Genomic DNA, 23,074 nt, shown 5'->3' with positions numbered 1-23,074 from the left:
TTCCAGACAGACTGAGCATCTGCATAGGCTTCATTTCACCAGAAATTTCGAGGGGGGAAAAAAATAAAATAAATTTACACAATCATATGAACCATTTGATCTGTTGGGCAAAAGTAGAGCCAGCTAGCTCCCCAGATGGTTCTGGGTTCCAGTAACACTGTCTAGTTTACAACGATACCTTCAGTTCTTCCTAGAGCAGAAGAGACCTCCAAACACTGTGACCATGGCCCCTGGTGAAGGCCACAGCAGTTCTGGTATTAAATTCCTGGAGTTTGGGTTGTGTGGGAGTTGTGGATGCTGGCTTTCTCCGTCTGGCTGAGGTCTCTCCGCAGCCCCAGCAGCAGCTGGTTTAGGAGGGTCCGGTTGCTGTCTCTGCGAGGCAAGGGCAGAGGGGAAGACAGTTCCCTTTATACTCGATGACTGCCATTTTGGCTCGATCTTGCTCACTCCGGTTTGGGATCTGCACCATTCTTGTGTAGCCTCCATTCTGACCTTGGTATGGAGGGGCCAGCACTTTAAACAGCTTTGGGATCAAGTCCTTCTCCGTGAGCCAAAAGTCAGCCATGCGCATGGCTCATTCGTTGGTGTCTCCTAGCTTCCCATAGTCGATAAGCTGTGAGGACATAAGATTACGATCCAATTCAAGCAAGAAATGGGATGCCAACTGAATATTGTCCTAATGGCCGGCCCCAACCCATTCATTCCAGTAGCAAAGCATCTAATTTAGCCCACTCTTAACTTTGCAGTCTAGTCGATCTTGAGGAGTCAGGAAAAGTGGGCTCAGCTCAGGGTCCTAAGGATTCTGGTTTCGGGAAGACCTTACATGTGACCCCACTCTCTCCTGAAGTCCCGCTTGACCCAGCCCCTAAGGCTCCATTCCTCCTTTTCTTTCTCACTTTTGATTTCTCTTTTCTTTGTTTGTTTTTTGGACAAAAGGGAAAATTGATTCTCAAAATAGACTACTTGTGATTATTTTAATTGTCTAGTTGAAAATAGTAAAATAGTCCATGAGAGCTGTTCCATTCATCAAGGCTCTGTGTAAACATAATCACATTTTGTTACCTGTGTAGGAGTGAGATGCCCACTTGTGACGGATACAGGTAAACCAAGAAGTCTTGCTTCTCTAGAACAGAATGTCCGTGGACACCTTTGTCACTGACTGCTCATAGCTGTGCTTCCTGAGAAGTCAATCAATGTTACATGAACAACTACTATTTATATTGTTATTTTTGGCATTAAAACCTGTTCTGTGGATCCAGCTTTTAGAATTTTAGCAGATTCATGCTGTGCATTTATTTTCCATTGAATTGGCTTTAGAATAAGCTGCTAAAAATAGTCGTAGATAAAATCCAAAATCTTTGACATTGAAGATCACGTGTCACATTTTAGAATACAAAAGGCACCTCTGGTCACTTCGATATAATGATCCTTTCCTTTACAACAATCGGCTCAGATATTCTCACATGATCTGCAGTGCCTAGATAACTGCCAAGTTAACATTTGCTTTTTTTTAACCTTCCCTTTACCATCTTGAGTTTTGTTACCACCAGCCTTTTACCTCCACCAGTCCTAATGGCCCAGAGTGTCCCTCTCAGCAGCACAGAGCAGGGAGAGGAGGGCCCAGAGAGGAGGGTGGCGAGCAACATAAGTCCCTGTGGAACCATCTCGGGAACATTGGACAGCATCAGCTATAGCCAAACCAACAGTCCAGAAAGACTGCCTGCATTCTTGCTTCTGTGTGCTTCTCCTATAGCCTGCTTTCTGCTGCCAATCAGTGACATGGAGGAAATGTGTTTGTTTTCTGTCCTTTGGTTAATCGATGGGACCAGTGGTGGAATGCTGCCCTTCAAAGATAGTAAATATTATACGGGTATTAGAAGTGGCTAAATGGTTATCAGAGGGCTATAGTTTATAGATGCTGTGGCAAATGAGTTTCTATTTAAGATATCTCTATATAATTTATGTAACCTTAAAAAAAAAAAAAAACGATTTAAAAAGCAACCAGCTATTGTTTTAGTTGCTCAGAATTCTGCTGCTGGTGGATCATAGAACAAGTGGTAGTTCCATACTATGGCTGCTCTGGAGGAGGCCAGGATGAGAGGCCATCATGGATCTAGGGCATTAAAGCCTGCTCACATCTCCCTTCCCCAGAACCAGAAGCATGATCTCCTGTTTGCATCTAAATCACACTTTGTAACCCTTTCAGGAGGAGCCAAGTGTCAACTCCAACTCTTGAAGAAGAGCCTGCTAACAATCCTGCAACTTGGGATTTTGTAGATCCAACCCAAAGAGTTAGCTGTTCTTGTTCCAGGTAAGTAGTCAAAATGGAACAACTGTAGTGGCTAGAATAATTACTGGTGTGAAAACAGCATGGAGGCCACAGCTGACCTCCTGAGGCTACACAGGGAAGAGGAGAGTCCAACGCCATACCAACCCAAGACCTAGCACCGTAAGGCAATCTCATGTATGCCTCTACCCACCACCCCTTAAAAAAATCATTTTATTGGGGGCTCTTACATATATTATAACAATCCATACATCCATTATTCTAAGCGGACGTGTATAATTGTAGGCTTTAACAAATTCTAGACATTTTTCTTCTTGAAACCTTTGATATCAGATCCTCTTTTTATTTTTCCCCACCCTCCCTCCCTCCCCCATCCTTTCACCCCCGCAGACCCTTAATATGTGTTATTATGATTTATACATATCTTATACCACCCATTCTATCCCTTCACCTACTATCCTGTATTCGTCCCCCTTGAGGGGGGTTATTCTGCCATCATTGCTATCTGTTCCTTCTTCCCTTCCCCTCCCCTCCTGGAATCATTACTCCCATTACTGATTCTGAGGGGGTTTGTCTTTATGCCACTGTATGTACACTGGAATATCGGGATTTGTGAGGTAGGACTGAGACCATAATAGAGGGGGGAAGAAGATTAAAGAACTAGAGGAGTGGATGTGTGTTTCATCGGCCTTAAGCTGCCCCCTGGATGCATTTTCTCCTCCATGCAGCCCCTCTGCTCAGGAATGTCCAGTTATCCACAGTTGGGCTCTAGGTCTCCACCATGACCCCTCTCCATCACCTTCAGCTGTTCATCCTGTAGCGCTCCACTTCTCTGCTGTGTTTGATAGAAGAGCCATATTAAGAAATTATACTCCACCACAAATGGTAAATGTTGGCTCTTCTCCAGGCATATCAGACCATTTCTTTACTCTGTGTGTGTGTGTGTGTGTGTGTGTGTGTTTTTTTCTCCTTCTTTTAAAGATGCCCCTATTCCTCTAAGTAGAAGTGGAAAAGGCCAATCTTTTCTTGTATGCAGATAGTATCATAATGCTGTCAGGATCCAAAAAGAGGCTTAGTAGACAACTGGCCTTGGGAGCAGATTGCTCCCACATGTTTCTTCAGGTTAGCTCCTTCAGAGAAAGGCATCTTCTTATAAGAGCTGTAAGAGTCCCCAGTAAAATGATCTTTCCATTAAAAAACAAACAACAACAACAATGAAGGTATCACTTTGACAAGACCATCTCTGTTAAATGACTAACTCTTTCAACATGGACAAGATGTTGAAAACAGGTTGGCTTGCGATAAATAGAATTTGTAGTAGACAGACCCGTGGTAGTTTTACTTTTTGTCATTGTGGGTTGGTAGTGGTGATGCTTTCTGATCACTGAGATGGGTATTTTAGAACACCCACTAAAAGTTCAAATTGCAGTAGTCATGGTATTTCACTTGCCTGTTCATGTGGGTGTTTGACTAGCACCCCAAACTTTGTAGGAAAGATTGGCACTCTTTGAGAGTATTTTCTCGACTCACTCCTCCTTGTGGTCGTAAAGAATCGTACTCTGTCCTGAGTTTATTGGAATTCTGAAACTTCTAAAGTGAGTGTCAGCCTTAAAGTACTCCCCAGACCCCAGTGACTGTTAGAGTGCACGGTCATGATTCTTGTGGTTGGTGTGTGTGTGTGTGTTACACACACAGTACTGTAACTTGTAATCAGTACAACAATTTTGACCCTCCCCTTCAGTTGATTCTTTTTTTCCAAACCCCGCCTTGATAGTCAGCCTCTGCTTGAGAGGTATAACTATCCACCTAATAAAACCCAGGATCGATTTTTCTGAGATGATGCATTTGAAGTTTTCTCATTAGAGTTCCTTCTTTGAGGGTGTGAGGATCTCTCTCTGGTCTTGGGGCAAAAATCGTATGTTGCAGTTAAAGATTTGTTTCATTTTTGTCTCTGTCATTGTGAATTGTGGGATAAAGAGTATTTGTCACCTGAAATTGATTTCCCTCTCAAAAGTTCACAGTTCCACCATGGCTCACCTTGAACCACGTCTGTGGAAGGGAACTTCACTTGTGCCTTCAACTGAATTTTCTGTTCTTTCTCTTGGTCTAGATTTTTTTCTTCTCTTTAAAAAATAATTATTTACTGGTTTATATCACATGTCTGTTAGCTCCTTTGACCACATAGCCCCCTTAGAATACTTTTCAGTGGAATTAAGCAGAGAAAGCCCTCGCCTTTGTGCTTTGGGATTATTGCTACATTTCCTCGCCAGATACCTATTGCAGCTCTGTATGCCTGATCTCTAAACCTGAATTCTTGCCTTACAGTTTTGTTGTTTGGCAGGGGGAAAGGTTGCATTTGAGAATTCTCTTATTTTGATGTGCCTAATTCTCCAAAAACGAGGCACCGATTTGATTTTCCCTTTTTGTGTAGCTCTCCTCTGTCACTGCCTTCCGCAATGCTAGCCTCTGAGATGTCCGTTACGTAGATACCACTTTCTTCTTCCTCTTGGCCACCATGCCACAGAAGTTGGCTCCGCCTCAGGCTCCTTCCCACCCCCAGCGTGCCGCAGCCAAAGCCTTCCCTGCGTGGAGATTTGCCAGGGTAGCTGTTAGCTACCTGTGTCTTCTGAAGGATAACCATTCCATGGTGTAGCTGGTTGTTAAATACAGTTGGAAAACTGACTTGATAAGATTAGCCGCTTGCAAAACATCCTAACTTTGAAGCAACTGCCAGGCAATATTTATCAAAGAGCCTATGAGGTTAAATGCACTCCAAGAAAATCCAAGTCAGAAAGTTGAATGCAAAAGACTTTTAAGCTTAAGTTCTAAAATAAACACCCCACGAAGATACAATAGAGGCTTGTGAAAAATAAGCTGCCTCCCTCAGAGCAGTGCGGCTCTCTGCCTTGGAGGCTTCCAGCACACCGTAGGCCTGACAGTCAGTATCCTGAAGCGATGACAACTTCTTCAAAGTCAGGCTTCGTTTTTTTAAAAGAGTAGCAAAGACTTTGGCAAGAGAGTTTTGAGATTACTGTGGGATTACCAAACTCATTATGGAATGGTCTACTCCTCACACTATTTAATGGTCTTATGGGCCGGGGTGGCCATCCTGCTGTCCCACTAAACCCTCCCATTATGCCACACAAATCCGTTTTACTGCCCACTAGGGCCTCATTGAGTGCAACGCAGCAGTAATTTAATGCCACCCTGGTGGCCTCGGAGAGCAACTACTCCACCGGCAGAAAGGCTTGCGTTTTTCCCTGGCAGTGATTTATATGTTGGGAGAATCTGGCTGACCTGCTACATAACTTTGTTGTACAGATTCAACCTTGGCATCATCAACTGAGCAATTTCTTACTCGGGCTTGCCGAGAAGTGTGTTAGGATGTGAGCAGACTTGATGATCCTGCTTCGATGGCTCGAGCGCATTTTTGTATGTGTGTTGTCCTAATCTTCTCTCACCACTTTTCACTCTGGTCTCATTGGAACATGTCTGTGTTGGGTCCAAAGTTGCCTATCATTCCTTCATTCTTAGATGCTGGTAGTAGATCCAGTTTCTGTTCATTGTTCTCCAGACCGACCAGCATCGTGGTCTGCACTCTGCGAGGGAGCTGTTGGATGGCCCATTAGAAGTCATTCTGGGATCGGAGTTGCTGGAGTTGTTTGAAAGAGAAATGGCACTTAAAAAAAACAATTCTGGCCTGAGAATCTCAGGATTTTTGGTTCGCAGATACAATATGAATGAATAGGTTGTCTGGGAACCCCAAGAAGTTGAAAAGATTTAGGGAAATTTTTCCACCAGTAATTGTGCAGGAGTTAGCAATCTATTATTAGTTTTCCCTTATTGATAAATTTGTCCATTACCTGCTAACTTGTATGTGGCGGATCCATCACTTTCTATTGGAGTGTGTTGCCCTTTTCAGCCAATAATTAAAACCTGGAGTTTGCTTAGCTGTGTTAGCACATCTGCTGTGGACGTGACCTGTCTGCGCTGTCGCGCCCTTGCTGTTAGGATACAGTTGTTTTCACCTGCGCATTTGCTGACTTGGTTTTCATTCCCATTTCAGGCATAAACTTTTAAAACGTTGTGCAGTAGGACCCAACCGACCTCCCACAACATCTCAACCAGGGTTCAGTGCAGGACCATCATCATCTTCATCTTTACCGCCTCCTGCTTCTTCTAAGCACAAAACAGCAGAAAGGCAGGAAAAAGGAGACAAGTTGCAAAAGAGACCCTTGGTACCATTTCACCACAGGCCCTCTGTGGCCGAAGAGTTATGCATGGAACAGGATACAGCAGGGCAGAAGCTGGGGCTGGCAGGGATAGACTCCTCCTTAGAGGTGTCCAGCAGTAGGAAGTATGATAAGCAAATGGCCGTGCCTTCCAGAAATACAAGCAAGCAAATGAATCTGAATCCTATGGATTCCCCTCATTCCCCCATCTCCCCTCTGCCGCCAACACTCAGCCCGCAGCCACGGGGTCAGGAAACGGAGAGTTTGGACCCACCGCCTGTCCCTGTGAACCCAGCCCTCTATGGAAACGTGCTAGAGCTCCAGCCCTTAGCTACTCTGGATGACAGAGCTGTCCTCGTAGGCCAAAGACTGCCTCTGATGGCAGAGGTCAGCGAGACGGCCTTATATTGTGGGATCAGGCCCTCGAACCCGGAGTCGTCGGCTCAGCGGTGGCACAGTTACCGCCTCCCATCCAGTGATGACACCGAGTTCAGGCCTCCAGAGCTCCAGGGTGAGAGATGTGATGCCAAAATGGAGGTGACCTCTGAGAGCACCGCGCTGCAAAGGTGAGGAGGGCAGGGCCTCCCAGTCCACCACCCGGGTTCCTCCTGTCTCTCTGCTGACCCCTGCTAGCCCTCGCATGTAGACAGTGCTCAAGAGCCCAAGGCTTTGTCCTCTAAGGAGGCCAGCACACATGCTGTTTTACTCCGCGCCCTGAAAAGGCACTTGTGGCGTTTTTTGCTGTAGTGTTATTTTTCACCTCCTCTTGTTTCGATCAAAGACTCTAGTTCTTTCTGTAGTAAGTCTTTGCACGTTTCTGTCAGCACCCGTTTTGTAGGTTGATGCTTGTGAGAAAGACTGCGTGTACTCAGGTAAGTAATGTGCTTCTAGTACTACTACTAAACACGTAATAGGACTTTTGAGCCACCCATCATTCTAAACACTTCACACGGATTATGTCATTTAATCTTCACCACAACATATTATTATCTTAATTTCATAGCTGAGAAACTGAGGTCATGCAGTTAGTAACTAACACGGAGGGAGTTTGAACCTAGGCGCGATGTCCCCAGAACCTGTGGAAATGGGCGGGGTGGGGTGGGGGAAATACATTCTTGGCAAAGCTTAGTGAGATGTATTTAATTGTGAATATAACTCTCAAAGAAAATTGCTAAGTAGATGTGCTTTTCAGTTTAAGCTCTGTAAATGCTTTCAATCATATGTGCGGCTGCTTGTTTAAATTGGTGTGGTTGGTTTGTCTGCTCACGCCTGCATGTGTTGTTTTCCCTTTCAGACTCTTAGCACAGCCTCACAAACGGTTTAAACTCTGGCGAGACAAGCAGCCCCAGATGCAGCCGCTTCACTTCCTTGACCCGATGCCTCTCACCCAGCCACCTGGAGACAGCTTGGGAGAAGTCAATGACCCATATACCTTTGAGGACGGTGACATAAAGTACATCTTTACAGCCAACAAGAAATGCAAGCAAGGGACAGAGAAAGACTCCCTGAAAAAGACTAAGGTACCCTTTGAGCTAGAGAGTGTGTCCCACAAGCGTGTGGGTTTCTAACCTGGGGGACACCACGTCCGGCCTGATTGCTCTGTCCCCATATCCATGCTCTTGGTGCTACTGTATTGAACAGCGGATGTTCCTTTTTATGTCATGGCTCACCTTCGTTGAAAAGTCAGCCGAACATAAATGAAGCCTCATATGCTCCAGGCTGTAGCTCGTCCAGTGCATGCTCCTCCTCATATGCTAATTCTTGTTGGCCTATGCTCCCTACTTACTCTCTTTATGATGCAAAAATTCCTGGATGCAAAGAAAAAAGGGTGACACCACCTGCCTTTTATCAAGCCCTTGCTTGCTCTGTTTGCTATTCGGAGCAGAGTTGTAAATTAGTATCCACACCATGTGGAAACTGCAGTGTTAGTTGTACTGGCTCCATTGTCACACACACCAGTGCTGTTGGTATCTCCTGTCTTCAGCCTTAGATTTTAAGACATTCTAAGAAATGAGCATTTAAAGCAGTGTTCCTCAGAGTAGAGGAAAGAAGACGATTCTAAAGGAGACCAGTTTAGTTGAAGGGAATGTTTCTTGTGCTGCTTGACAGAGATCTGGTTTAGCTCCTGAGAGCATGAGCCGTCATTCTGTGTTTAAGAAACTAGAAAACAAAACAAAACAAAAAAACAACAACTAGAAAAGGCAGCTTTTTACCACCATGTCCAGTCTGCAGAAAAGTGCCTGCAGTACCATGTGGGCATCAAATCTGATTCACTCAGAGGGCCCCATCAGGTTGAGGGCCCAAGGGGGAGTCGGTGGTTTGTTTCAGTGTAGCACAAAGGGCCTCTTTGATCTCCTCTGGCTGCATAGACCATGGTTTATCATACTTGTGCTCATAACAAGTTCCATTCTGCCCTCTAATTCTTTGTGTTCTCCCACATCTTCCACACTTTGGGTTGGTGTTCATATGTTTTGTTTGGCTGAATTTATCACACAGTCAGAGGATGGATTTGGTACCAAGGATGTCACTACACCAGGTCATTCCACGCCGGTGCCTGATGGGAAAAATGCCATGTCTATTTTCAGTTCTGCTACTAAAACAGGTGTGTACCGCGATTATTTGCCTCACTTGGATTGTTGCTAAAATAAAATGCAAGGGAGTTGCATCTCGATTTAAAATTATTTTCTTACTGTAGTACCAATAACTTGACCTCATCTGTAGTGTATTTTTCAGTGTGTTCCTCAGTTGCTTTCAAAACTGATAACACATTTGGAAGTAACAGTCTCTAAACTGAATAAAGACTGTAGGGAGGAAAGCCACAGTCCTCCTCTCCTCTTTAGCCCTGGGCACAGCCACTTACCCCAGTTCTATGTTGCTTCTTCCCGCAGATGTCCGGCAGGATAATGCTGCTGGCAGAGCTGGCCCCAGTAGCCTTACGCAGGTGACAGATTTGGCACCTTCCCTGCACGACCTAGACAACATCTTTGATAATTCTGATGACGACGAACTTGGGGTGAGTCTCCCATCCCTTCGTGGACAATGGTCTCCTTCGAGAGAGGACATGATGGCATTGTCAGCGCTTCCTCAAGAGTTTAGACTACTGGAGTTGGGAAACACTTCAGATTTTGAGCGCTCTTAAAGAAAAGTAGTGGTATACTTTGAAAACATTCTGAAAGTTATCAGCTAACACCTGCTGACCTCGTTGGTTGGTGGCCTTTTTCATTATTGTTATTTCTGTGGTAAAGATGGCAGTTTTCCCTGCTTATTGTAATAAATCCTTCTAAATATCATAGGGCCGAGAGAAATGGGTTCTGTGGTCCCTATAGGTATAAGTCAATTTTGAAATATGCCACGTATTTTTCCTTTGTCTAATAGTTTAAAGTCAGTCTGTGTTTTCAGAGTGAGAATTTTTATGTAAGTCCGAGACATGCTTTTTAGGAACATAGTGTTAAAGTAAGTCACAGACTACCAGCCATCATGTGACTAAAGTGACGAGAAGAATTGCAACTCCCTAGATCACAGCTAGGCTAAGAGTCCAGAAATCTGTGTCCTCATCCTCTGCACCAACGCTGTTCCCTAGGGAATATGCGAGGGTTTTCCACCTAGAACGGTGTCTGTATAAATACCACACACTGTGTGCATAGCTGTGTAGGAAACTGAACATGTAAGGGATTGTACAATTTGCAAAAAGCCCACATAATTTGTGCTATTTGCATAAAAATAGGATAAATACCCATTTCTGTATGGAAACTTAGAGATGAGAGGGGCCCTGGCAGTCATACTGGTTTAAGCGTTAAGCTGCTGATTGTAAGGTAAACCCGTTTGAAACCACCAGTCACTCCGAGGGAGAAAGATGAGGCTTTCTACTCGTACAAAGAATTACATTCTGGGATACCCACAAGGGCAGTTCTGCTCTGTCCTGTGGGGTCGCAATGAATGACCTTGCAGTGAGCAGCCCAGTAAGAACCTACTATGCCATCAAGGCTCCTAATGACAGGGAAGGCTTATGTGAAGCTTGGTTTGTGAGTATTAAGTATTAACATACAATTTAAGCCCAGGCATGAAGGCTACACAGGAAGTCACATTTCTAAGGTCCATTTCATAATAAAACTAAATACATCTGCTTCCCAGGTAATATCCATAATTTTATAGGCTCATAGAAGGAGATAAATCTATAATGGCCACAAACAATGAGGCTGGGAATGTGGAGAGACTGAGCTCAGTGAAGGCAGGGGGTCAGTCTAGGCCGAGGTCTCCTCAAGCCTTGGTTAAGGGGAATCAACGAAGAGGCTTGGGGTGGTGGTGACCTGACTTTCTAATGCTGGGGAGGGAGGTGGTTCGGAAGGCTGTGGGCCAAACTCAGACCTTTGGTGGTCAGACTGCCTACCTGTAGCAGCCTCCACGGGCAGCTGCTGAGTTCAGAAAGCAGGCTGGCTGTATGGTAACCTTGTTGTGTTTTGAAACATTAAGGGATGTGAATGTGTGAAGTTAGTGCAGGGAGGAGAAGGACATGACGATAGGATCGATGGGGCGGGAGAATGTCAAATTTTCCAATTGTTGATCTGATCCTATGGGAGCTTGACTGTCTCTAAAGCTTTGTACTGCTGAGGATTGCCTTAATGACCCTAAGGGTTAGGATAGGTCTTCTGTAGGGATGGTAGGAATTAAATATGAAACAAAATGCTATCACAAATCAAAGACATAGATGGGGAGGAGGAGAAAGCGTATGGCGTGGTCCGCTGCAGAGTAAGCAGTCCTGCGTGGCCCATTGCCTCTCCCAGGCTCTGTTGCTACTTCTGATTGGTCACTTCTGAACCATCGTAGTCACCTTCTGTGAAAATGGTGAATAGCCGGTGGACTAAATATTTAAGGTCCCAGAATGTATTTTTAGTAGTGTTAACATGCAGAGGATGGCTGGACGTTTAAAATCTATTTTTTACGTCTCTGAAATAAGCATTTCTACTTTGCTGGGTTTCTAGCCTAGCATTTAGCCAAGTGAATAGTTTACCCTTAAATCATTTGCAATTTCATCTTACTAGTAACTAGAATTGGCTTTTGGCTAAGTTTCCACCACGAATAGCTTTGAACTCAATTTTACATTTCAATTCTGTGCTATTATAAAGTGTAAAATATATAAAATTTAGCCTCTATTTGTAATACCTTTTGTCTTAATTTTTTGTGTTTGTCAGTTCATTTGAGTTCTTAAAAGATAATCTGTCTAGTAAGGGACTTTCAGTATATCAGAGAAGAAGATCCTCATGTCTGTTTCCATAGTTTGAAGTATTAAGGTTATTTTTTATCAGGAAGAATGGTAAATCGGTTCAGAGGATACCTGGTTTGCCATGCTGCACAGATTAAAAACTCTGGAGGGCTTGAGGTCATCTCTGAGCTGCTTGCCTCTAAGCAGAAGGAAAAGCAACCAGACTCCAGGCTTGGCTGGAGGCACCACCCTGGTGTCACCCTCCGGCCTGGGAGGAAAGCATTGCTTACGGTCTGCGGCCTCGGCTTTAACGGCCCACCCTGTCCCAACCAGGTCTGTGAACAGAGCCTGAGCTCTCTTGTTGTCACACCTGATAGACTTGTAGCCATCTCCTCCTGTTACCACCAAGAGCACTGTGTCAGCAGCATGGCTGCTTTGTTTTTTAAGTGTGACGAGGCATCCTTAGATACAAGTGTGTGCTCTGTTGTAATACTGATCATCCATTCTTAGGCTGTATCACCCGCACTGCGCTCATCGAAAATGCCTACGGTTGGGACCGAAGACCGACCCCTTGGGAAGGATGGAAGGACCGCCGTTCCATACCCACCAAGTAAGTGGAGCAAACGGGCTGAGGTTTGCCTGGCCGTCTCCTCATGCTCGGTGTTGCCTGCTCCCAGAGCACTGCGTTGCCTCTTTCCTCGGACCGATACTCAGGACGAGCTTGAACGCGTGTGTGACGGGACCCCACCTCCTAGAGGGGGCGTCGGCATTTGAATGCCTTCTCGTTGCTTGCTAATTAAGAATGTCCATTTACAATTTAGGATCACGTCTCAGTTTGTTTTTCTGGTTGCCCCTTGCTAGTAGGATACATGTTGAAGAAAATATTCTGTAATGAAAATATATAAAATGTTTCAGTTTTCATACATACAATTCACACAAGGATAAGGCACATTAGTTTTCTGTAGTCCTTTTTTGAATTCACATTGGAAGTTTTTGTGTTTTTATATTGAAACCAACTAGTTTTTTATTATGTGTGCTGGCAAGAAGAGAAAGAATCTTTTTCCTGCTTTGTTCTTTACCCAAAGCAGCCACATTATTCTCCAACAGCAAAGGATGTCAGGGCAGCTTATGTGGATACTCTGAAGCAGAAATATAATTCTATTGCAAATCATTCTGTAATACCTTCTCATTAACTTCAGCTGGTAATGAGAACAAATTGAGGGGAAAAACCACCCCGTCATAGGATGAGTCACAAAGTTTCACGAACCCATAAATGTGGTGCTGATTTACTCACATGTAGAAGTGTGAGGTAGACAGATTGGATTGTGACGGCTTTAGTGGATCTATAGTTTGTAAAATAAGCAGAGCCTTCTCAAACATGACATGGATGAAAATGAGTAATGATAGTTGCGGTGGGTGTTTTTTATATATATATATATATTTTTTAAAATTACACATTTTTCTTTTCTTGCTTTCTTCTTCTTTTTTTTTGTATTAGTCTTCCTTGCAGAATTTTATAAACATGGAGCTCACAGATGAGAAAAACCAGTGTGGAAGTAGATAACATGGGCTAGGCCAGATGGGCAGTTTCTTCTCCACACTGAAGTGCACTGGCTAGCCCTCCACCCTCTTGGGCTTGAACAACACATAGCAGTGTTAAACGTTCTTCCCTGTCCAAGATTAGTCACTCACCAACCATGCTGCTGGTCAGTGTCATTGCCCTCCCTTCTCAGGCCTATGCATAAGAATTGTTTCTAAGAGAAAAGCTGCCAAACTTTTCATCCTGGAGTATCACGACCAGGAAGTCGGTGCTGATTCGTAGCGACCCTGTAGGACAGGGTAGAACTGCCCCTGTGAGTTTCCCAGATTCTAACTCCTTATGGGAGTAGCAAGGCCTGTCTTTCTCCTGAGGAGCTGCTGGTGGTTTTGAACTGCTGACCCTGCCACCAGGGCTCCCATAAGGTGTACTAATCATAGAAATAGATACATTTGGAATATGGCATCAAGAAAACTCTGGTATACAGGTATCAAGAGCATCTTTTAAATTTCTACAAAGTGTGTGTGTATTTACACGTAGACCCATGCAGTATGTCCTCTGCAGAAACCACAATGGAAAAGTTCCTGCCAGAAGTTTTCGTGTCTTGCAGCAGCTTTATTGGAGACTGAGTTGGGAAGACAGACATATTGTAGAATGTACTGTCTGTCTGGCACAGCACTGTCCACCGTGAACACAATTATGAGCCATAGGCGAGAGTCACTTACATTGTTCAGCTGTCTAGTAGGCACATTAAAGAAGCAAAAGGAATGGAGAAAGTTCATTTAAACATTCTTTCTGCACCTAATCCATATGAAATGAGTTGCGATAACTTACATTCTGTTGGTACTAACTTTTCAGCCTGCTTTCCCTTCAGTGGCTGGTGAATGGTGTGTTGGGCAGTGCACATCCCTGTTGGTTTACTTGTGACCAGAAATGAGGCAACAGTCCATAAGCAGGCGGTACCCCACGAGCATCCAGGCTGCCAGTGTAGGTCCTGTGATGGCATATGGTAAAGTCACAAAAATGGAAGTGCCATTTTCTCAGGTTTTGTTGTTAGCCATTTGTTTATGGGTTGGACTTTGTGTTCACTTCATTTACGTAATCTGTAAGCACACCTACTGTTTGCAGGACCCTCTGCCAGGTGCTCATGTCGTGGGCGGAGGTGGCGGTGTCAGTTCTGATATGCCTGTTTACATCGAGTAAGAGTGTAGGAGACTGACCAGACAGATGGTGTATGAGGTGGCAGAGCACTGTGGGCATACGACTCAGTGCAGTACATTTCGGTGTCTGCCTCTCCTTTCCTGGGTCATGTTTTGGAAGACAAGCAATAGGCAAACCATGCTTTTTTACTTTGGGGGGGACCAAAGATATTTTCTGGCCTTCTGACTCTGCCCCCACAACGTGGAGTCTAATTCCCTTTGATCATCTCAAAACATGTTTTGAGTCATCTCTTTTCAGAAATTCCCTGAAGCTTAGCCATGTTTCCATCTCTTCCCAGTCAAACCAGAATTTGGAGGCCGGCCTAATGAGTGAGGACTCATGACTTAGTAGACATTGTGCTGTGCCATGCACAATTTTTGGCGGAAAATTGAAAACTAAGGAGACTGTTTTTGTCGTTAGGAGCCCTGGTGCCGTAGTGGTTACTCATTGGGCTTTGATCCATAAGGTCAGCAATTCAAAAATATCAACCGCTCCATAGGAGAAAGATGGGGCTTTCTACTCCCGTAAAAAGTTATAGTTTCAGAAACTCACAGGACAGCTCTACCCTGTCCTCTGGGATCACTAGGAGTTGGCATGAACTCGATGGCAATGAGTTTGGTTTATTTCTGTTGTTAGATTTCTTAACGTTAGCAAGAATACTATTGAAGCAAAGTAAAGACTGTGCTGACACTTGTTTTAAATCTAAGAAAGTATATCCAAATTACTACTTCTTTTTTTAATCATTTTATTGAGGGCTCTTACAACAATCCATACATCAATTGTATCAAGCACACACTACTTAGGTTGCCATCATCCTTTTCAAAACATTTTCTTTTACTTGAGCTATTGGTATCAGCTCCTCTTTTTCCCTCCCTCCCTCCCGCTCCTACCCTTGTGAACCCTTGATAAATTATATATTATTATTATATCTTATATCGTCCGCTGTCTCCCTTGATTCACATTTTTGTTATTCGTCTCCCTGGGGTGGGGGTGGGGCGTGGGACCTTAGATGTCAGTCATTGAGATCGGTTCCCCCTTTCTCCCCCAAGCTTCCCTCTACCCTTGTATCGCTGCTTCCATTACCAAGTTACTTCTTGCCCAAAGATGTGAGTTTGAAGATTTTTTAAAATGGAATTATAGCTGACATGGTACTTCTCAATTCATTCTATGATAAAACTGACTAGCAGCTGCTCCTTGGCTTGGGAAACTAAAGGGTGCAGATGGTGGTGCATTCCACGTGTAATGTAATTGTATACCAACATCTTCAGCTTTGTTTTCGAGGGGGAAAAAAATGTCGCTCCTACATTGAAGGACTTGCTTTCCGACTTCAGAATCTATCAGTTAATAGAGTGTCACAAACGGTTCTCCGAGAGCTGCACGCTTGGCTTGGTTCACCTGGTATTCTTTTTGTTGTCGTTGTTGTTAGGCATTGTCGACTTGGTTCGGACTCGAAGCGGCATAAGTAACAGAAGCAAACCCGACCTGGTCCTGCACCATCTTCACGGTGGTTGCTGCACTTGAGTCCCGTTGCCTCCACTGCACCAATCCGTCTTGTTAAGGGGCTTTCTCTTTCCCACGAACCCTCTACCAAGCATGGTGTCCTTTTCCAGGGATGGTTCCTCCTGATGACATGTCCACCAGGTGTGAGATGACGTCTCATCGTCCTTGCTTCTAAGGGGCTTTCTGGCAGCATCCCTCACAGACAGATGTGTTGGGCCTGTTGTCTCCTTGTCTTGTTGTTGTTAGGTTCCATTAGGTCACTTTGGGTCCCTGTGGTCTGGGGTCCAGCGACCGAGGGATTCATTTCCACCTTTCAGGTGGTATCCTTGGTTGTACAAATTGCCATTTTCTTAAGGGTAGAATGTTCCCACATCATGAAAGGTGCCTTCCAAGTCACCTTGGGCTTGTAATCTCTTGGGCAGCAGCAGGGTTTTGTCGAATGGAGTCTCCCGCCCACTCCTACCTTAGAAAGAACAGCAGAGAGCTGCTCTGGTGGAAGTTGAGACCTGGAAGGAACCCTTCCTACCTGACAGTCCTCCTCCAGCTCACATCTGGGTGCTGCGGCCAGAAGAGGCAGCAGGTTCCAGGAGAGTCTCGATCGCTGAGCGGGGGGCATGGTGCAGACCACCTCATGCAGAGGGTGTGCCTCTTATTGCACCTTCCCTCCCTGAGCTGCTTGGAAGCTCTTCCCCTGCTCCTCACAAAAAGAAACGATAGAACCCTGACGAGAATCACACACACCTGCCTAAGCCTTCCTTCTTACTTTTTTTTAAAATCAATTTATTGGGGCTCATACAATTCATCACAATACATAGATCAATTGTGTAGAGCACATCTATACATTTGTTGCCCTCATCATTCCCAAAATTCGCTTGCCTCTTGGGTTCCCGGAATCAGCTCATTTTCCTTCTTACTTATTTAATTAAACTTTTACTGTGCATTAGGTGAAGGTTCACAGAGCAGGGTATCAATTTCACATCCAACAGCATTCTCACATTTTGTGTCCACTCATCCAGTGCCAACCCCTCCAAGTGCCCCTTTTATTCCTCTTCCTCCCAGTGCTTCCTGTTTCCACTCCTCCTCTCCTAGCCTCCTACCTGCCCTTTAGACGAAAGGGACTCATGTTGACCTGGCAGGGATGAAGCCAGCTCCTTCAGTGTGTGCTGCTCTGCCTAAGGCAGGGAATGGCACAGTTATTCTTTATTCGTTTTTGATTCACAACTAGACGCAGATATTAGTCTACCCGGTGGTTATTTTTGGGCTGCGCAAATGTTGAAGTTGCTAGAAATAGCAGCACGATGGGCGAATGGGGCACAATCGAGGTTCCAAATCACCAGCTTCCTTTTGTGCTCCAAACCTGTCAGCTTGCTGCACAAGACACCCCCTAGTGGCCAGACTTGCCTTCTGTTCCGTGTCCCTGTGGTGGGAGCTGGCTTCTTCGAGAGAAACTATGATGTCATCCACTTCAGCTCTATGAGAACCACTGTTCTAAGTGTTCCTAAAACACATCTGGAAATAGTGAGTTTTCAATACATGTGCTTTGGTTCTCGATAGATTTACTCTAAATAGGGAGTTTCATTTTCATGTCCATCCAGAAGATTGTCCCTAAAACAACAGCTGTGAGTGCAGGGGACTTGTCACCCAGACAAGGTAACTCTCCTACTTCTCAATGATCATTTTTGCCTTCATAACGTGCTCTTTTTCTTGTCCGTCATATAAATGCCTGGTGGTGGCGTTGGTAGGTTTACTGGGTCATTTGCTATGGAACATTGTTTCAGTTATTCCGAGTACCTCAGACTGAATGCTAAGTAGGAAGAGAATTTTGGTTAAAGTGGTTTCCCCATCTAATTGTTTCCAACCTCTGCATAATTCTTCTTCTCAGACTTGCAAGCCAGCTAATTGTAGGAAGGGAAAAAAAGTCTTGTAGACTTGGTTCTTATAATTCATGTGAGGCTAGGGCATAAAGCATCAGAGCTGATGGTCACCTTCACAGAATGGCAGGCTTCTGCTGGTGACCTCCTTAGAGGCTTTCACTGGTCTCGCTCAGTGTGACTGATCTGACCACTCAATCAGCATGGCTCAGCTAGGGTGCCTGCCTATGGACTGGGCATTTAAAAAAAACCCTTGCCCGCTAAATGTCCCCTCCCCCTCTCTGTCTCTTTTAGCAGTTGCAGACCTACAGAGGATGTTCCCCACACCCCCATCTTTGGAGCAGCACCCTGCTTTCTCTCCTGTGATGAATTATAAAGATGGCATCAATTCAGAGACGGTGACAGCATTAGGCATGATGGAGAGTCCTATGGTCAGCATGGTTTCAACAACACAGCTCACAGAATTCAAGATGGAAGTAGAAGACGGCTTAGGAAGCCCCAAGCCAGAGGAAATAAAGGTAGAGGCCACGGTATTCACTTTTCCATGCCAGAATGACTTCCAAGTTGGTTCATACACTTCTTTAAAATGGTTTATGTAGAAGCCATATTATAGATGTGTCTAAGGATCTTTTGTTTTGAGTGTATCATGTAAGGAACCTTGGGAGTGCAGAGTTTTGTTTTAATTATTTTTCAACAAAACAAACTCAGGAAATGAGTCACTGTGTCTGAGGGCTCGGGACCATGGTCTCAGGACACCAATGTCAGTTGGCATAACGGTGTCCATAAAGATAATGTTCTACATCCTACTTTGGTGGGTAGTGACTGGGGTGTTCAAAGCTCAAAGCAGCCACTATTGGGTTAATCCTTGTCCTGTGAGGAGGATGGAAGAGTGAAGGAAATCAAGGGCACCTGTTAACTGTTAACAGGTAGTCTGTGGGACAGGTGCACATCAATGACCACGACCCTGCGACCAGAAGAACAAGATGGGGGCTGGCTACTGCTACAACGCTCTGGAAAGAACTGAAAGTTCCTGGAGAACTGTGAAACCACTCAAAATGATTAGAGGCTTGGCTTCCTTGTCAGATAGAGACGGTGAGATTGCTGAAGTTATGGCCAGTACTCACCCGTGAGGCCTGGAGAGGAATTTCCCCAAGAGACTCAATTTTCAGCCAAACAAGACAGGTATAAAGAGAACAGTAATAGGAGGGGAGGGGGGACACACACACACCCCGTGGACTAAATAACTATGGAGGTCGCGGGCAGACTTCCCGCAAGGACAAGGTTCAGAAACTGCACTGACTCGGAGCAATCCTGCAACTCAGAAAGACTGGGAGAGGAGGAGAAAGAGAGAGTATAGCAGACAACAAGGGTAAGGTGACTAGACGTCCCGCTTTTTAACAATTTTTCCTGTGTCCGGCGGCGTTTTTAAAAAGTCCCAATTTTTGGAAAGAATGCACGACAAGCTAGGGTATACGGTTTTCGGCTGCCATGTGGCTATTTCGCCAGGGTATGAGTTTTATCAATGGTGTCCTGCTTTACCAGTGTTAAAATCTGGTCACCTTAGACAAAGGAGGAAGTGGGCCTAGTGACATGAAACAAAAAGTGTGTGACTTGCTCATGGGAAATGGATTTGCACTGTAAACCTTCACCCAACTCATGATAAAAAGTTACAACAAAAAAAAAGTGCTAAGAGTCCAGCCTTGGAAACCCTAGTGGGCAGTTCTACTGTGTCACACAGGGTCCCTGTCATGTGGAATTGATTAAACAGCAGCAGATTTGATATTTTTGGCAGTGCATCTGTTGGTAGGTATTAAATCCGCGGTCTTCAACCTGTGGGTCGCGACCCCTTTGGGGGTTGAACGACTCTTTCACAGGGGTCACCTGATTCATAACAGTAGCAAAATTACGGTTTTTGAAGTAGCAACGAAAATAATTTTATGGCTGGGGGTTACCACAACATGAGGAACTGTATGAAAGGGTCGCGGCATTGGGAAGGTTGAGAACCACAGTATTAAATAGAGTCTTTTTTGGTTGTTTATAAGTTTGACCTCCCTTTAGGATCAGGTCTTTTGGCTCTTGTCACAATAGCACTCTGTGACCGTGGACTACTAGTTTCCTTCCCGGCAGCCAACAGTGAAGGAGCTTCTCCGCGTCCACACTGAGCCCACTTTGTTGTTGCAGGACTTTTCGTACGTGCACAGAGTTCCGCCCTTTCAACCTTTCCTGGGATCCTCCATGTTTGCTCCACTGAAGATGTTGCCGAGCCAGTGCCTGCTACCTCTGAAGATACCCGATGCCTGTCTGTTTCGGCCTTCCTGGGCAATTCCTCCTAAAATCGAACAACTGCCCATGCCACCTGCAGCCACTTTCATCAGAGATGGCTACAAGTACGTCCAGAACTGCATTGGGTTACATGTAGTAACCCAATTTTGCTTTTAATTTTAACAAAATAGTAGTTGCTTAAAAATGATGCAGTAGCAGATCTTCGGGGAATGTGCCTTTAATGGCAGTTCAGGGTGATTTTGTGTTGAAAAATGTGCTGATTTTTGCCCCCTTAAACGGAAGTTGATGTGTTTGGGAAGCGTGTGTGTGTGTGTGTGTGTGTGTGTGTGTGTGTCCAGGTGCCCTGTGCCTCTCAGAATCAAGCACCCGTGTGTCTGGAGTTGGTGGTGCACATGCTGCCTTTGGTTTTTGTAAATGGATGATTTCAAGTGCATGTTATTCAAGGTACTTTAAATCAACATTTCTGCCCTGGAATCCCTGTCATATAGGGAAGCAGCAGAAGAATGGGGCCAGGGCGGGCATTGGAGGAAGAAAGAGAGGCTTTCATGGACTCTTGGATGTCCCGCAGTCCTGGGCTTAAGAACATCTGACTTAGCATACAGCACTCACAGAGGCTATTCATGTGTAAAATGTGAGGTGTACACAGTGGGTTGTAATGATACAGGGCTACTTTTTGACACCCATTAAAATATTATGATAGGGAGACCACAAAGAATTCGTAAAATGGAATGAAAAACAATGGAGATTCTCCATAGACTCGTTGAAAACCCCACTTGTATTGTTGTATTATTATGTTAATTCACGGCCTACAGTCCATTCTCACTTAGAGAGCCCCTATAGGATGAGTAAAAGTGCCCCCTATGGATTTCTGCAGCTGTAAATCTTTATGTCGGGAAGTTTCATCTTTCTTGTGTGGGTTGAACTGCTGATCTGTAGCCGGGTGTGTAACTCACTAACCCACCGGTGCTCCTGATGTTAGGTTAGAGATGTTTTACTGGATCCAGGAGTGTTCCGTGGTTTTGCGCACAGATAGGTACATTTTGTACTAAGCCAAACAGTTTGGCTAACTGACATTAGATACAAGCTCTACCTGATAATTCAAGGCTTGTTCATAATTCAGGGACTGCCTGGATTTCATAGTGCTGAAAACCACAGTCCTGCGATCAATCACTTCTCCCCTATGAATTATCATTTCTTAACCACAGTAATTGAAATGCTCTAAAACAAAAGGCCATAGACTCAGATTTTCCATCAGGGCCAGAGAAGCAGTAGATGGGAGTGATGTGGGCAGAGCAGAAGGAAGGTGCTCAGTGTCAGGCTTCCCAGTAGAGCACTGGCCCATCCACAGGGATTTCTGTGCTTTATGTTTGTGCCATCCAATATGTTACCCACTAACCTCAGACCCTAGCCGTTGAGTATGTAAACTTGGCTAGTGAGCCTGATCCCAAATGTCGTTTCATTTTAAAAAGGGAACTTCCTTCCCCGTGTGGCTAATTGCTCCCTAGTGGACAGCACAGTTCTGCATTATGTGGAATCCCACTGTGGACTCCTTCAGTCCAGGGAGGTGCCATGAGAAAGCCCCCTGCTGTCACACACCCACCTGCCACCACTTGTCCTCTGTCTGCAGCCTTGCTTCTGAGCTCACGCTCTTCCCTCTCTGCTTGCTGAAGGCCCAGCCTCTGGCAGGGGGTGGGTGCTCCGTCCACTTTTATTGAGTGGGGGAATTCAGGCTACTATCAGAGGGGAACCGTTCTTACTGCCCAGAGAGCGACTGAGTTACGTACGCTTTCATTCGGCAGTCCCATTTGCTTTTCTCTTTTGAATGGCCTGATAATTTTAGGATTTTGTTGAACATGGAAATTTGAAGGGAGTTTTATTACAGTAAAGCCCATTATTACACACTTATTACTCTGTTCTCTGAGAGAGCGGTGATTGGCAATCAGATTTCTGGGTCATTTTCCTGTTCCCACAGACAGCACTGTGACCGGAATCGAATGTTTCTGGCTGTAGTGTCTGATTCAGATCTTCGGCTGGTAGCTTAGGCATGCCTAATTGAGATCACAAGGCAATTATTTGAAGAGTCATTGCTCTATGACATGATTGTCATAATTAAAAGTGAGTGACAGTGTAGCCCACTGGTGGAGGATCGGTTTAAGCACTCTCATATCTCAAAAGAGCATTGAGAATGTAAAAAAAAAAATCCCCAAACTGGTATTCTTTGGGTCCTTCCTGTGGAAAGAATGTCTGCCAAGAAACTCTATCATCCTGATACAGCAGCGGAACATTGCAAACACGGCCGGTCTGTGTCGGCTCTAAGAGAGGTCACTGCTACTGACAAAAGAGACACCACCAGCCCGGCCGTGCCCTGCCTCAGAGCGCTGACAAGCATGAGGCGCCCAGCACAAGGGGTAACCACATGAACGAGAAACGCCCAGCTGCTGGCATGCTGGGCACAGTGATGCACTGTGTTTCATCTGGTGCAGCTCTCAACTGGTACGGAGGCCTTTCAGTGCCGTATGCGGTATTCGTAGTAATGGTTAGACCACTCTGGTAGGAGAGTTACCAAAAGTAGAATTCCCTCGTGATCACGCCTGACTATAATCATTCAAGTGGGCTCCACGCTGCAAATTAGTAAAAGTCTCCATTTTCAAGTGTTTTGCCCTCCCTCCATTCGGACCATATAGAGACTTGGAGAACAAGGACACTGGCCGACTTTCATTTTTGGAAAATGACCAAAATGTAGTTCCATGTTAGATGGAAATTTAATCCTAGGGGCTTCTCACTAATTTAGCATCTGAAATCGCGTGCTAAAGTTCTACTTAGAAGGTAATGTTTTTAAAAATTACATTGGCCAAAGCCAGCAACGCTTAAGTGTGGACTAGGCCGCAGGAAAGTGCTGTGTTGTGCTGCTACTCTTAGTAGCTTGCCTCCGGTTGCTGTTTTAACTCTGTGGGAATTGGGGGG

At 45.0% G+C, this 23,074-nt stretch overlaps 1 protein-coding gene across 1 annotated transcript in view; it reads left to right on the top strand.

The window, feature by feature from the left end:
- Positions 1-23,074, top strand: part of MED13L (mediator complex subunit 13L) — a 229,361-nt gene that overhangs the window by 182,093 nt on the left and 24,194 nt on the right. The window contains exons 9-16 of the mRNA XM_045296704.1: positions 2,207-2,311; positions 6,354-7,085; positions 7,814-8,039; positions 9,016-9,121; positions 9,408-9,532; positions 12,230-12,329; positions 18,122-18,345; positions 20,009-20,214. Of these exons, the coding sequence (XP_045152639.1) occupies positions 2,207-2,311; positions 6,354-7,085; positions 7,814-8,039; positions 9,016-9,121; positions 9,408-9,532; positions 12,230-12,329; positions 18,122-18,345; positions 20,009-20,214 (1,824 nt within the window). The remainder of the gene's footprint in view (positions 1-2,206; positions 2,312-6,353; positions 7,086-7,813; positions 8,040-9,015; positions 9,122-9,407; positions 9,533-12,229; positions 12,330-18,121; positions 18,346-20,008; positions 20,215-23,074) is intronic.

Source organism: Echinops telfairi, unplaced genomic scaffold, assembly GCF_000313985.2.
Source record: "Echinops telfairi isolate 266 unplaced genomic scaffold, ASM31398v2 ScPeMD7_7412;HRSCAF=8450, whole genome shotgun sequence".
In the NCBI taxonomy this organism is placed as follows: Eukaryota; Metazoa; Chordata; class Mammalia; order Afrosoricida; family Tenrecidae; genus Echinops; species Echinops telfairi.
The sequence above is the reverse complement of the archived record's forward strand: the minus strand, read 5'-3'. Positions and strand labels throughout refer to the sequence as shown.